We start from the raw sequence: 16388 nt of genomic DNA, 5'->3' as shown, positions 1-16388 counted from the left end.
GGTTCACTATGCTGAGTTGTATAGTTTGGAGTAATGAACTTTTGTTTAGTTTTTTTTTTTAGTGTTTGTTTGTTTGAGTGTTTTTGTTATACACACACACACACACACACACACACATTTTATTTGGTCAGCTCCCTTTTATTTGTGCTAGTCTCACCTTGGCCTCCGGCACAAATGGGGTTAATTCAGTTCAGTTTAATTGGTGCATTGTTATAATTTGTCAGAGAGGGAAGGGAAGAGAAAGTTTTCAGTCCACTCAGCAAACTCAACAGCTTATCCATCTCACAAAAAAGAAACTAGGAACTTTTAATGGCTTTCTTTGTGTGACCCCCCTCCACTCTCACCTTGTAAATCTATTTACTTGAAACTAATTATATTAGATTAAATGCAAGTTTTATTTTTCAGTTATTTTCATTGTTAAAATATTAGTTTAATTTACTTGAAAAGAGATGAAATATTTATATTTTATAAACATTTGTGATCATCTCTTAAATGAATGAACGCAAACGCTTTTCTTTTTTTTTTTTTAATTTCTTTATCACAGTAATATTACTGTCAAAACTACTGTTATTTAAACCATACATTATATTTCTTTGAAATGCTGTGTAGGAGAGAGAGAAAGGGAGATAGTGCAATGATCCAAACACATTTGTATTTGCATGCCTCGTTTGGGTTCAGATTGGCACTTATGACTGTATTTAAAAATAAAGAAAATACAGTCTGTATGCACTAGTCATGGAATGAAGATGAAATATTCCAAAAATTATGTAATTTTATTAAGTAGTTTATTATTATTCAAGCAAATTAAATTTTACAATTAAGCAAGTGTTTTTGTCAGCCATTACTGAATCTGATGAAATAAATAAAGGAAGACAACTGAAATCGAAGTGTCAAGGGTGAAAAATGCAGTTTAGTAATAAAATTGCTTTTTTTTTTTTTTTTTTTTTTTTTTTTTTTTACTTGATCGATTTATGTAATTTTTGGAATATGACCTCTTCATTCTGTAAAGAGTAGGTACACAAGTTTATCGCTATAAATGCCAATCTGAATTCGCACCCTCATTTGCATAACTAGTTTTGTTTTAAAACAGTTTATAATTAGTGTCTGGTGTTATTCATAATTGTAAGCAAAATGAATGTCTCTTATTTAAATTGTAGTAATTTCGTTCTATTTAAAACTGATTCTTCTGTTTTCTGTATAAATAAAACAGTGTGTGTGTTTGTGTGGGTGAAGATATTTAATGAATAATACTTTAAACTAAATATACATATTTATAATGAGTAAAATCTTTGTTTGGATAGATGAATGATGCATACCGAAATATGTTGGCAAATTGAAATGCAAAATGTTCATTTCAACTTTCCAACATATTTCTATTACTTTTGCGCTTGAGCAGATTCATGTTTGCAGTGGTTTAATTTTAAATCTTATCTAGTTATCTATTGATAACTCAAATGGTAGGGAACATAGCTGGAGAGCTAAATGTTTTGGTTTCGATTCTAGCTGATGAGCACCAATCTTTTTGTTTTTAATCTTTTGAAGTTTTGAAACTAAATAAAATTAAGGAAGTCTACTTAAATATGATATTTTGATTTGTGCAGATTTGGTATCTTAAAGAGCTAATTTTCTATTGATTACTGTATTGTGTGCCCAATATATAGTAGTGGTTGCCTAGCATGGTCCGGTCATAAAATATTCTTAAATGATATTTTAAATTTATGCAGATCTCATATTTATTATTTTTGAGCCAATACTTTATTGAATATGAATCTAAATATCATATTTAAGCATATTTTATGACTGGGCAACGCACGGTTGCCTACTAATGTGTTTATATATAATAAGCAGTTTTTTTTGTGTATGTATGCCTTGGCATCACAGTTAATTGAAGAGCCAAACTAAATGGAGATTTGAAAGTGGCAATGTCTAATGTCCTTGTCGATATCAAAAGTTCTTGAATCTTTTTAAAACTCATTATTCAAAATAGATATGTACAAAGATGAAACAACAAATGTTTCGATGTTTTTAGAGTTTCCTTTTTATCACCAGTAAGAAAAATGAATATAAAAATAAATCAAGATTGGGTTCATTTTTAATATAATTTTTTTTTTTTCTTTTTTAAGTAAAAATACAATCTTTTCATTTATATTAGTTTAGATATGTTTGTATCTCTATGCATTTCACCTATTGCAAGAGAATTTCATTCATCACTAACCCTGACCATAAAATGGTTTGAAATTATTATTATTATTATTATTATTTTTATTTTTTTTTTTTTTTTTTGTAAATTTGAGTGTAATACAGACCTTTCGAATTTTATATCTGCTTCTCAAATCGATCTGTTTACATCTAATGCGGTTTTTAAGGATCAACTATTTATGCTGATGCTAGGTTTTCATCCGAGCTAAGGAGACAGCAATTTTGCAAGTCTGAAATTTACTTTTTTTTTTTTTTTCCTGAATCAATTTAACATTTAACATTTTTAAACAAAAATTCAGGGCATTTCAAGGTGTTATTCATTATTTTTGACACTAACTTTTGACTAGGAACAAAGTGTAGTACCTGTTCTGATAATAAGTCTTATGTTTTCTCTCCTCGGTCAGTGAAGAAGAAATCCTAGCCAATTTAATTTTTTTGCCCCATTCCATTTTTGGGAAGCTGATTTTTCCCCCACATCAAAACACGACCTTGTGTCTAACTCTACCCTTCTGGGGAGACACGCCCAAGAATAGCTAAATTAAAATTACTAAATAAGTTAATGGAATCATTAACTAAGCATCAAGTGCTATGAAAAATGCTTTAAAATTAATAAACTATTTAGTACAAAATTTTAAGCTATTTAAAAATATTCAGTGCGTTTCTTTTTCTATATTTATATACATTTTAAATTGTAAGCTACCTATTCTTCTCAATCATCAAACATAGACGGTTGTTTTTGTTTTTTTTATTTGAACATGTTTGAGTTAAAGTTCAACTGTACTTTAAGAAATATTTGTTTTCAAGGGAGATAACTCTGAATATAAAATAAGTTTAGATATGCATCTAAAATGTTAAGACTGTACAATATTTGGATAAGTTGTTGTTGCTATATATTATTTTATTGTTTAAGATTATTGAATAGAAGTTCATTAAACAATGTAACATTTGTCTTTTCCGTTTATTCTTTCTTTCATTTCAAAAGTATTAAATTGTAGACCGATTACAGCGATAGATATCTTTGTTTAAATCCAGAGCAAAAAAGTCTCCTTGATAATTTGAAGGGAGGGGAGCTTTTTCTTGAGTCTAAGAATTTTAAACATAGAATAATATATTTAGTCAATTGATTATATTGACAAGGGAGTTTTCAGTGCATGTCTAGAATTACCCTCATAGGAAAAAATAAGAATAAATCTGTGTGACAAATTGATCAAGTAGTTTTATTTTTATAAAGAAAATCATTTTAAAGTGAATTTGAGTTTTTCCAATACACCCTCTTCATGTGAAGAATGGCTTTCTAAAATCTTGCAAGTTTGAATTATTTTAAGTTATTTTCCTTGTTTTCAAGATGGCACACAATATCATTGCTTTTTGTTTGGCCACAAAATTTGATTTTCTTATGTAAAAATAAAACTATTTTATCAATTTGCATGAATGTTGGTGTATGTTTTTTTTTCCATCACAAGTATGTACATCATACAGATTTTTCTTTAATTTTGTTTTATAATACAAGGAGAATCCTGGACAAGCAGTTTTCTTTCAAAATATTGATAATCGTGTAATATTTTGCCCTCAATAATATTTTGTTCAATTTTATTAGCAGTAGGGGGTCAACTGAAAAATCATCTTTGTTTTAAAAGCCAGACAACTATTTCCTGCTTCAGACATTAAAAAAAAAGTTTATCAGCAGTCGGTTTAAAAAAAAATCAGACTCTAACTCGCCACGTCAGGATTCTAGTCTAAAACCCACTTGCTAAATATTTTTCCAGATATTTCTAACGATGCTTCACTTTTCTTTTAGATATTTATACCAAGTATAGATTACAGCTTTGAAAAATATTAGCCATATGTTTAAGTTCTCTTTGAAACTAATCCAAGACACCCCCCTCATTTTTTTTTTTTTTAATACAAGAATCTCTTGAAGTGTGGCATACCTTAATGCATAACATGAGATTTCTTGACATATGGAAAAATGCTTTCTACCAGTTAAAAATTTTGAGACAGAAATTGCCATATTTCCCAGAAAAGAAAATGCACTTTTCCTACAAATATTTTTTATATAAATATTGTACCTAGGCTCTTGTAGATTAACATTTTATTTAGCCTATTATTGCTTCATACATTAATGAAAAATAGATTTTTTTAAAAGTAAAACAAATAAAAATGGAGAAAATCCAAAGAAAATTTGATCTTAAAAAAATCAACGAAATTGTCTTGATAAGCACCGCCCAACAAAAATTCTTCCTTCAAACTCCTCGGCTTAACATTCACAAGCAATATGAACTGGAACAAATGCATTGAGGATATTGTAAAGGCCGCTGCAAAAAAAGGTGGGTTCCCTCTATCAAGCTAGAAGACTACTCACATCTGAAAGTATCCTGTACCTCTACAAGAGAACTATTCGCTCATGCATGGAGTATTGTTGCCACATCTGGGCTGGTGCATCTACCACTAGCCTCTCCCTTTTGGATAGGACCCAATAGGTCCCACTTTGTCAACTAAGCTCCAACCCTTGTCCCATCACCGCAATATTGCATCTTTGTGCCTGTTTTACAAACATTTTACTGGTATGTGCTCTGAGGAACTCCTTGCACTTGTGCCCCCTCAACGTACATATCACCGACAAATTCACTTAGCCACAAGATCTCCTCCCTTCACTGTTGAGGTCCCTAAATGCTAGAGAGCTTCCTACTCTAGTTTCTTCCCTCAAACAGCTAGACTTTGGAATTCCCTTCCTGCTACCTGCTTCCCTGACTGAATGCAGAAGTTTAAATGTAATGTAAACCAACATCTTGTTAATTTTTCCTAGGTATGGTCACAAATAGTAGCCCCTTATGTCCAAGTGGGGATATGCCTTGTTAGGGGTGAACGTGAGTTTCAAAAAAAAAAAAAAATTAAAAAAAGAAAACACTACTGCTAGTTGAAATTTTTTTTTTTTTTTTTCATTTTTATAAATGGATGTCAAACACATGCACTGATTTGATTAAAATCAATCTTGACTTATTTCTGTGTGTGTGTATATATATATATATATATATATATATATATACGTGTGTGTATAATTTTTTTTTTTTTTTTATCAGTTGTAAAAATGTCCAGAAGTATGTAGTTCAATCAGTTTGGAAACGGGATACTAAAAAATGCCTGAGCATTTGTTTCTAATATTATTTTAAGTTGCATCTAAATATAATAATGTATAAAAAAAGACACCTGTCATTGTTAGTTGTGTTAGATCACTTATAAAGTTGCACAAGTTTTATTTTAGTTCTTTCAGATACACTGAAAGAAGAACTAAAGTGTCATTGTTACTTAAAATGCATTTTAAACCACCTTTTTTCTAATGTAATCGATTTTTTTTTCTCCCCCTTTCCAGAACGTGGTCCTTAAAGGAACTCTGTTATGCTGTATCAGCTGATATTTTTCAAAATCCAGGAATGGAACGAGTAAGTAAATTCATTATCTATCGAACTTATACATTTGCTTATATGGAAATCAAGCTTTGGTTGGAGATGGTTCAAATTTTTCATTGTTAATGTCTGACAGGACAAGATTAAAATAAATATAGATTCGAATAAGTGATGTTGAGACATTTGTAAATGTTACAATATAGGAGCAACGACAAATAGATGAGGATAAGACATTGAAAATATATGTACAAGTTTATTGAAAAGTAACTCCCTATTATTAAGTGCTTGTAATTTATTACTTAAATATGATTCTTACAAGAGATGAACTTAGTGTATAGCATGAGGTTTTATTTAGAATTCAATGAGTGCCAGCATTCAACACTAGCTTTTGAAGACTCCTGGGAACTGCATCATCTGATTTCACTGGACTCTTTAACTAACGAGTCAACACTTATTGAGGCTAAAATCCCATTTGAAAATTAGCGTTAACGAGATGGATAGATTGACAGATGAATGGTGATGAATACTATGAGGATTTTTTTTTTTTTTTTAAAGCTCCATATATCAGCAACTCCAAACAATAACTGACTTGGAAAATAGCATCTCTTGTCCCATTAAAAATATTGCTAATAGAATGTGAGGACTAAAGCAAAAAAAAAAAAAAAAAAAAATCCAACTCTTGCTCCACCTCCACCCCTATTCATCATTTATTGTAAGAATTATTTCAGTAATAAATTTCAAGTACAGTGAGTTACTTCCCAGTCACCCTGTGTATGTTGCTGCCATTTTAATATTAGACTGGACGAGTGTTCAGGAGAACTTAAGTAACATAAGGTTATAAGGGCTTAACCCTAGCAAGACAGTCTCACAACTTGTTAGAGAAAAAGAACTTTCATTTAAATATGAAAAAGATTTTTTTTTTTAAATTGATATTCCATTTGTTTTGTTTCTTTTGTATTTTTTTTTTTTTTTCAATTTCATTAAAAAAAAATTAAATGAAAATTTTTTTCTTTATTTCTTAGATGTTAGATAAATTAATCCCATGTATGATTATAAGTCCTTTGGACTGCTTCTGGGAAGGAGCAAAATTATTAGGACCTGAATATCCTTTACCTATTGGGTAAGTAGTTCAACATTTTTATTTATTTTTTATTTTGTTGTATCTAGTTCAATCACTACCCGGTGATGATGGTGCAGTTTTGATATAAAGGCTATGAAACCCTAATATAATGCATAAAAAAATTCTGAAGCATTTGAGAATTCTCGTTTTATTTGGATATGGACATTTATTAATATACATTTTTTTTTTTTTTTTTTATGCGTTCATAAAATATGCATGTTTTCCAGTAAAGATAGCTATGGATAAAAGGTTTGATACTATTTTGCTATGTGAAATAATGAAAAAGAATTAGTTTTTTTTTTTTTTTTTTTTATTAACCTTGTTTTTTATTTACTGTGTATGAAACGGCATGAATCCAAATTAGTGGTAAAAATTATTTGCTGCATTATTAGAATCTTAACCATTCGAAGACGGTAACAATAAAAAAAAGAGAATAGTTTTAGAGTTTGTCCTTTAAAGCAAAGAGGGGAGAAAAAGTTAGTGTGTGTTGGGCCTGCCAAACCTTTCATGCTCTATAGTTCTCTCCTACTACTTCATTCTCTTCTCCTCTCACCACAACTTACCAACTTTTACCAGCACCACCTCCTCCCCCTCATACAGTCTACTTTCTTCCCTCCTCTCCCTTAGTAATACATCCTGCTGTAGCAGTCGAAGGGGTGGATGCAAGGGTGGACATATATCTACCATTGTGCTTTCATGATGGGTGGCCTGTCCCTATAAAGAGACACAGCTATTCCCTGCTACTGCACTTGAAAAAGAATACCTCTTACTGCCATCTCTGGGTGGGGGTAACGCCAACCCTTTCACTTGCTACTTGTGTACTTTTTTTTTTTTTTTTTAATTTCATGTTCTGCAGGATTCAGTATTTTGTTTTATTTTATATAGTGTCTTTTGTATACATCCTGTCTCTACGCATTTCATTTTGTGATATATCATTTGTTTTTATCCTAATATATTTGTATTTAAGCTCAATAGGTATTAATCTATAATTCCAGAGCATTTATTAATTAATAATTAAAAATCAGATTCCAGTTACTATATTTTTTATTTTCCAGTAAAGAAATTCATTTTTGGCAGCCGTTTCTCAATTTATCCAATCAAGATATCATTTTTTTTATATATCATGGTTTGTTGTACTTTAATTTGAAATATTATTGGAGAGCGATTGGTCCCATTCTAACAATATCCTTTTTTCCTCAGTATTAGAGTTTAGCTGTTTTCTTTTTTCTTCCGTGTATATTCTTCTTTCTCTCCTTTAAACCATAAGTCATACACTAAAAGAAGGTGGAAGCAGAAAGTTCTGTTTATCTTAGTTTATGCCAGCAATAAACAGTCTCTTGTGTTGAAATTTTTTTTAATCTACCTGCCTTCTTTAAAACCCTCTCTCTTATCTGCCACATTTTTTTTCTCTTTTTCTTCTAAATTTCTTTTACCAATCCTTTTTTTCCGACTATTCTTATTCCTTCCTTCCTTTCTTTCTCCTTTTCTTCAGTTAATTTATTCTTCATTCTTCAAATTCTGTTTTCCAACTTATCACTTTTCTCCCTCCATCCTAGCTTCGCCCCTATTACTTTATTTTTCAACTTGTGTGTGCTACTGGTTTACATGAACTATGGAATTGGCAAAAGCTGATCTGTTATGTTTATTTACTAATATTTTGTCAGAAAAGGTATGAACCTCTGACTTCCAGTTAAAAAAAAAAAATTTTTTTAAATTAAGAATTTGTAATCAATTCTTTACAATGAATTTTTTATTATGGATAACATCTTCAAACGGTCAAACCCAACTTGTGCGTGTGTCATCTACAGACGGCTGTCTTGCTCCATCACAACATCAGTGTGGCAAGTTTTTCATGTTGAAATTTGCTGATCACCAGATTATTTGAAACTATAGTCAGCAGTAGAGTATTTTACCTCTATGCAATCAGGTTCACCCTAATAGTAAAGGAAACACATGTTTTATTTTTTGTTTTTCTGTTTGTTTACATTTTTGATACTGGTTACAGAGAGAATTCTATTCTAATTACAACCTAGTACTTCATGCTAAATGGAAACTGTTATTTACTTTACTAGAGAGCTTAATCCATTTTCTATCCATATATATATATATATATATATATATATATATATATATATATTAGTGTTAGAATGCTTGATTGGGTATTGGAATCGGGAAAACTATTTTTCAAAGCCAAAATTGTTTGTTTTTATTTAAAACTTAATTTTCCACGGTTTGTATAAAATCATAAATATTTATTGATTTTAAACTACTAGTAAAAATAAAATCTATTGCTTACCCCAAACAAGTGTATTTTTACATTTGCGAAAATATATGCACATATTATGGCTTTTGCGATAATCCCTCAACCCCACCCATCAAATAAAAAAAATAAACAACTATATATTTAGAAATTTAAAAGAATCTGAATCAGTAATTGTATCAGAATCGAAGGGGGGGGGCGGGAAATAGTTCCATCACCAATATATATAGTGACTGTCCTCTTTCCTTTATTTCATGTCCTCTATCCCCCCTCCCACTTACCACTCAAATTGGATGTGTTTGCAAGTGGTTCTTCAGGCCAGTAAAACTGCGATAGATTTTGCCCCAGAATTGGTACATCCGATCTGTTTTGCTTGCAGTGTCATTGAGGTGCAAGACAGGTTCTGCACATTTGCACAAATAGTTTTTTAGGCATAATATTCCACATATGATACACTTAGATCATATAAAAAATCTTTAATGAGATAACTATAAAGATATTGTAAATATCGGAAACTTAATATTTAGTGGAATAGAGGTACGATAACATCGGTACTGTCAGTTTCAAATCTAAACAAAGGGAATCCATAGTTGGTTTCCGATGTCACTATTTTCTGGGAAGAAAAATATAAACAGAGACTGATAAGATTCAGACATAGGAATCTTACCAGCCTCTATAGATTTCCTTTGTTTGGATTTGAAGCTGACAATACGAATAGTGTCCTAATCTTTTCATACATATGATTAAATAAACATTACAATCTTATTTTATACTTTTTCTTGATGGAGCATTCTCTCACTAGCTTTACATAGCTAGAACATTTTACAAATAAAGAACCACCATTAAGCTTGTGTCTTCATCTAAGAACTAGGGGTATGACAACAGAATATTCTTGTCATTGTTTTGACTCTCAAGTATATATTCGACACAGTTAATCAACCAAGAACCACGTCACTATATAAAAGCATATAAGATATCATCTGATGCACACTCGAGAGTTGAAACAATGAAAAGAATATGCTGTTGTGGTAGCCCTAGTAATAACTAATAATTTATTCTGAGCCATACGGGTTTTGACTATCATCCTTTAAGTATGTATTGATATCACATTTTATTTTTCTTAAGAATTATCTTTTAGAAAAACAAAAAAGTTAAAAACCTAGAAAAATAAGCATTTTATTTGTCTTTGTTAGTTCTTATGAAAAGATAATACCTCAACGTCACCCAGCTGGCTTGGTTTCTGGTTCTGTTATTACTAACAGATTGAGACGACTGAGGAATTCCATTGACTCTAGCTTAACAGAAGTATTCCCACTACTTCCACTTTAAGCCACTACCAAAATTCTGTTCACCTGCTGATCTCAACTTTTGCTGAGGAGGAATTGAAGAGAGACCCCAAAATAAAAACTATTCTATTTCAGTCTACAAATAAACTCTGCAAGGACACTTTGTCTCTGGGCTGGGACCAAAGTGTTGTAGCTGTTCTGTTTTCAGTTATTGATGGAGGAATCCTTCTAGACTGAGGCAATTTTTATTTTTCTCCCAATCAAGATAGCTCTGGATTTATTAAAAACTGACTCTTGCCCTTCTTGCAAGGAAAGTAATTAGTGACTTCATAAAAACAAACACATGAATATGACAGCTTTAAAACTTGAAAAGAAATATTTTTTATGATTACTATTAAAACAAGTTTCATTATACAGTAGTAGTAGTAATGACGACTCTGATGGTTAATGCAATGCAGCAGTGTTGCTGACATATTAAATTTACAAGACCAGCAGGTGGTGATTTGAGTGAGTTACTATTGGAACTTAATAAATGGAAGTATTAAATTGCTTTAAATTGTGAGAACAAAAGTTTTCTTTTTTGTTTTATTTTTTTTATTTCAATAATGTTCAAAACAAGAACAGATTTAATCACAGTTCAATTAAGTATATTTTTTGTGAATTTAGAGCAAAACATTTTTTTTTTTTTTTCAATTGAGTTTACTCAAACAAATACTTTCTTTTTAAAATCACAGTTATCATTTAAAGAAATTTCTCCAGAATCGAATTTAAAATGTGTAGGTAGTTGGGTATGAAAGTTCAATTATTTTTCTAATGAATTAACTTCAGGAATAAACAGAAAGCTTCGTTTTTTTTTTTTTTGTTGTTTTTTTTTTCTATCTCAACTATTGTTTCCTCCCTCTCTTTTTTCTCTCTCTCTCTCTCTCTCTGCCCCACCTCCACCCCCACCTCTACTACTACGGATGCATTGGTAGGTAATTCATTGTCCTTTGAGATTTTTTATGTGTCAAGGTTCAGGACTCAGACCATTTTTTAACTTTACTTATAGTGAACAAAGTTTTGTGGGGTTTTTATTTTTTTTTTTCAAACTTAGTTTGAACTATATTGCTTGTTTATTTGCTTTTTATATAATAATGAACTGCTTTGATTTTTGTAGGCATTATGGAAGAAATGTTTTGTGGACCAATTTGAACCCAAAAGAATTGGTAGAAAAATTAGAATTCTCTGAAAAACAAGAAGTTTTAGAAGTGATGGATCGGGTGAGTTTTTTTAAAAAAATTTTATTCAAACCATACATTTATCAAGATGCAAGTGATTGTACAGCCTCAGTAAGACTTGACCATAACGTGCCATACCAACAGCTTGTGTCTGTAACTAAAACATCCGTTGCATCTATTTGGGTGAAAAAATAAAAATGTGCATTGTATGCAGTAAGGTGCAAGAAATAGATGCCCTCTTCATCATATGTGATGTACAGGACATTCAAAGGAATTAGTTTGCTAAAAAGAAAAATACTGACAGATATGCTAAATTGTGATCCAAAAATCAAAGGCTTCTGTTCTCACTTGATGTTGGACACACTAGAACATTTAAATAAATTTGTCAGATAGCTTCAATATGATGCTGCACCACTACACAGACACTTTCAGTGTACTAATAAAAATAGTTGGCATTCAGCCTAGGCAGCTTGAATCAGCTTCCTCCAGAAGAGGAAGTGTTATAAGAATATTAAATTCACAAACAGTCCCTAGTCATATGTATATCCCAGTTAGGGGAGATATGTTTTTGTTGGGAGGTGTCGATATCCTCCCATATACAGTGTCTGGTACTCCCCAAATTGTTACCCATCTAGTACTGACTATGCTCAGCATTGTTTAACTTTGATGATCGAGCGATAACCGGTGTGTTAATGTGATTATGGGTTTCAGTGTACTATTATAAGAATGAATTCATAGCTTTATCCGTTCTGTGGCTCCATAATTATTTGAAAACTTCATAGATTAATAGTTTAGCATACATTTTTCATAGATTCTTTTCAAATAACTAAATTAAACCTGAAAGATTTAGTAAGATTATGACATTCCGGCATGTCTCGACATAGTTGCATTACTTCCCTTGTTTTCTAGATGGTGGTAGCTGATTTAGTGTCCTCAGCGAAACATGTTTTAACTGAAAAAATTTATCACATTCTTAGATGAATTATTATTAGTATTATTATTATTATTAGTAGTAGTAGTAGCATTAGTAGTATTATCATTAGTAGTATTAGTAGTATTATCATTAGTAGTATTAGTAGTAGTAGTAGTAGTATTATAAGTAGTTTTGCATAAGAGTGATAATTTTCTGTTAAAAAGTATGTTTAGTTTTACAAATATTTTACCTAAAAAATAGAGTTAAATTAACAGTTGCAAGAAATAAATATTACACATTTATAAAATAAAAGAAGTGTTCACATTGTTCCACTTATTTTCATACGAAATATTAATAATAAACAAAAAAAAATAATGTTCTAATAATATAATACATAATATCTGTTGGAAGATATTTCGTCAGGGACACTGAATCATCTATCACCGCCTTGAAAACCGGGCAAGTAATGCAATAATGGAATGTCTCAAAGAATATGCCGGAATGCCAAGCTTAGTTTCTTTCTGGGATTCTTTTGTAAACTGGACTCTGCATTTTGGTTTGGCTGTGCTGTTGCATTTCTTCAACACTTTTTAACGATTCTGCTGTTGTGTGCTTAAACGAAACAATGAAGCCAAATGTGAACCAGAAAGAATAGCATGCACGAGAGAGTAAGGGTTAGGCAGCTCCTTTTTTTCATCTCTCCTACCCCACCCTCGATCTCTGATCTTCCACATCCCACTACCACCCAATACACAACTCCAATGATTGCTCCAAAGTTTCTCCGCTCCTTCCAGCCAGCCTGACATGTTGTTTATTCTAGCAGGCTTCTGATAATAACATTCTCCTTGCTTTTGTTTATGCAATAGCTTCCCTATTTCCTCTTGTAATTTAAGTGGTCTTAGAAGGAACATACAAGTGGCTTCATCAATAAATGCTTGGAGGGAAAGATCCTTCTATTATAAAACTGAATAATGATAAGATTGTATGGGGAGGAAGGGGAGAAGACTCTTGGGTCTTGACACATAACTATTGACAAAGTTCCCTCCCCCATTTAAAAAAATATATATTTGCACTCCTAAACGTAACTATCGCCATTGTATATTTCTATAAACACAATTGTATTTGAACATGTTCATATTTTTCGTGCGTATGTGTATATATATATATATATATATATATATATATATATATATATATATATATATATATATATATATATAATTCAAATTATTTAATTTCCTTGAGCAATAAAACTAAAATAAAATTACAAAAATGAAAGGTATACTATATAAAATAATTTCAGATTATTTGAACACATGCACTCCTATGTGTTTGTGAGATGAGAAACATGGGATAAGACTATATACTTGATCTATCTTAAAATTTTAGTCCTTTTTAATTATTCATATAAAGCTCTATCTGAAAGTATATAGAGTTCTTTGTGTGTACAAGATCTGCTGACATGTCTTGAATTGGCTCTATTTTGATTTTAAGTTGGTTTTTCTTTTCATTTAATTAAGTTGTATATCTTGATATACTTTGCTGGTAAATTTAATTTTTTTTTTTTTTTTTTAATTTTCAGGCGGGAATAGGTAGTGGTTATTTAGAAAAACCTTGCCTAAATCCTCACGACCCACAGTGTCCAAGCAAAGCGCCAAATAAAAAATCTGGAATGGTAAGTCTAAAAAAAAATGTTTTTTAGGGATGGGGGGGGGGGTAAATTTGGTATCTTATTTTTTTCTTTCCCTTGAAATAATGCATGAATAATTACTTTTACAGAAATAAATTCCATTTTGGAGTATTAAATATTGTAACCTATAGTTTTCTCTGGTCTTTAACTTTTTGGTAATGATGTAGCAATACCTAAGAAACATATATATATATATATATATATATATATATATATATATATATATATATATATATATACACACACAAATAACTAATGCTAGTCTATAATTCCCTTCCCCAATGAAATAACAAAAATACTAAAAATAAAAATCTTTATCTTTATATTTTCAAATCCTTATTTTACAGCCACCAGATATAGGAGCTGAACTTACAAACGGTTGTACAGGTTTTGCAACCAAGTATATGCATTGGCAGGAAGATCTGATAGTTGGGGGAATCAGAAAAAATAAGACTGGGCATATTGTCCGGTAAGCCATCATTTTTATTTTCTTATTTTTAAGCTTCAGTAACTTACAGCTAATTTGTAATATATACATTTGTGTCCTTATTCATGTTATTCTTGATTCATTGTTTTGTTTCTCATCATCATATGCTTTCAACAAGGTTGACCAGTTTGCAATAATAAATCCTTTTCGACATATTTACTTGCTATTTCAATGAATAAAATTCCATTAAAATAAAAATAAATCTTGCTTAAAAATATAGTATTTTCTTTCTTGCCTTCTTTTATATAATATTTTCTATTTTTTCTTTTTCCTTTTTTTTTTTTTTTTTACTTAGTGCTGAAGCTCTCCAGTCAATAATCCAACTGATGGGGGAAAAAAATATGTATACATTCTACCAAGACGACGAGAAAGTGCGGACAATTGATTGGACCATAGAGAAGGCCAAATTAGTTCTTCAAACCTGGCATCGAAAGTTCACAGATGTATGTTTATTGATTCATACTAGTTTAGCATTTTATTTGGTTCTTGTCCAGAATTCTCCCTATATTAAAAAAAACTAAAAGGTTTGTATGCTGTACATATTTGTGACAATCAAAATATCATATTCTAAAACTCATGTAAATTGATTAGTGTTATTTTCAAATAAGAAAATCAAATTTTATAAGTAACCGAAAAACGGCCATTTTGTTCGCTATTTACAAAACCACTTAAAAAACAAAAGGGGAGATAACAATAATTCAAACTTGCAAGATTTATGTTATAATTAGGGCTGTGACAACAGCATATTCTTTTCATTGTTTTTACTCTTGAGTACATATCCATTAATATCTTATATATTTTGATATAGAATGATGTGGTTCTCAGTTGATTGACTGTGTCTTACTGTGTCGGATATATACTTGAGTCAAAACAATGAAAAGAATATTCTGTTGTTACAGCCCTAGTTATAATGCCTATGAATTGCTATTAGTTGCTTAAAATTTATTTTGTTTATAAAAAATAAAACTACTTGATCAATTCATATGATTTTTGGAAAATGATATTTTCGTTTCGTCATGAGTACGCACATTATACAAATTTTTTCTTTCTGGACAATAATTTTTTTATATAATTGTGAAAATGCCAAGCAATTTTTCATGAAAGAATATGTTGCATTACACTTTGAAATAATACAAATTTAATACATTTTTTCTAGATACCCCCCCCCCACACACACACACATGGAATACACATGTTAAAATAAAAATTTCAAGATGGTTGTATATTTTTTCATTTTACTTTACAGGAAATTACAAAAAGGTTTGAAGGGAAGCATCGGAAAAATATTCATGTGTTCTCCTCAACATCACTTGGAGACATTATGAGAAAGTTTTCAAATGTTAGTGTAGTGCGAGTTGCTCTCGGTTATCTTGTGATGGTAAGTTGTGCATATTACTCTTTTTATATACATATATATATACTAGTAGATGTACCTGGCGCTGCCTTGTATTAAATGTAATGTTAAATTCCTTTAAAAACAAAATGAAATAAAAATTTAAAAAAAACGGAAAGAAACCGAGACCTGTGCCTGCGAGTATTGTGTTTTTTTTCTAAACAGTCCTCTCCTTGTAAGTAAAAAAAAAAAAAAAAATACTAGGGGTGAAATTGGAATCGAAACCTAGACAGTCAAATACGATAACGATTAGGTCAGCTTGCCACAATCTTTAAAAACTGTTTTTAAACATACTTATTAACATAAGCTGTTATGTGAATTTGTGCATGCTCAGTCATGAAACAGTTGATAGATAAAACTCTGATACCCCCCCCCAGTACCAATTTTTCAATTTTTACCTCTTAGCAGCCCTTTTTTCC

General features: G+C 30.5%; 1 protein-coding gene across 1 annotated transcript in view; it reads left to right on the top strand.

The window, feature by feature from the left end:
* The window catches only part of LOC145255534 (protein patched homolog 1-like), a 114602-nt gene that overhangs the window by 60456 nt on the left and 37758 nt on the right, over positions 1-16388 (top strand). The window contains exons 4-10 of the mRNA XM_080113993.1: positions 5570-5639; positions 6626-6723; positions 11426-11528; positions 13982-14074; positions 14437-14558; positions 14872-15019; positions 15823-15954. Coding sequence (XP_079970119.1) covers positions 5570-5639; positions 6626-6723; positions 11426-11528; positions 13982-14074; positions 14437-14558; positions 14872-15019; positions 15823-15954 — 766 coding nt within the window. The remainder of the gene's footprint in view (positions 1-5569; positions 5640-6625; positions 6724-11425; positions 11529-13981; positions 14075-14436; positions 14559-14871; positions 15020-15822; positions 15955-16388) is intronic.

Source organism: Euprymna scolopes, chromosome 3 (genome assembly GCF_053919585.1).
Source record: "Euprymna scolopes isolate OS-2025 chromosome 3, ASM5391958v1, whole genome shotgun sequence".
Classification (NCBI taxonomy): domain Eukaryota; kingdom Metazoa; phylum Mollusca; class Cephalopoda; order Sepiida; family Sepiolidae; genus Euprymna; species Euprymna scolopes.
Note: the sequence above shows the minus strand (reverse complement) of the source record. Positions and strands in the feature narration are given on the sequence as shown.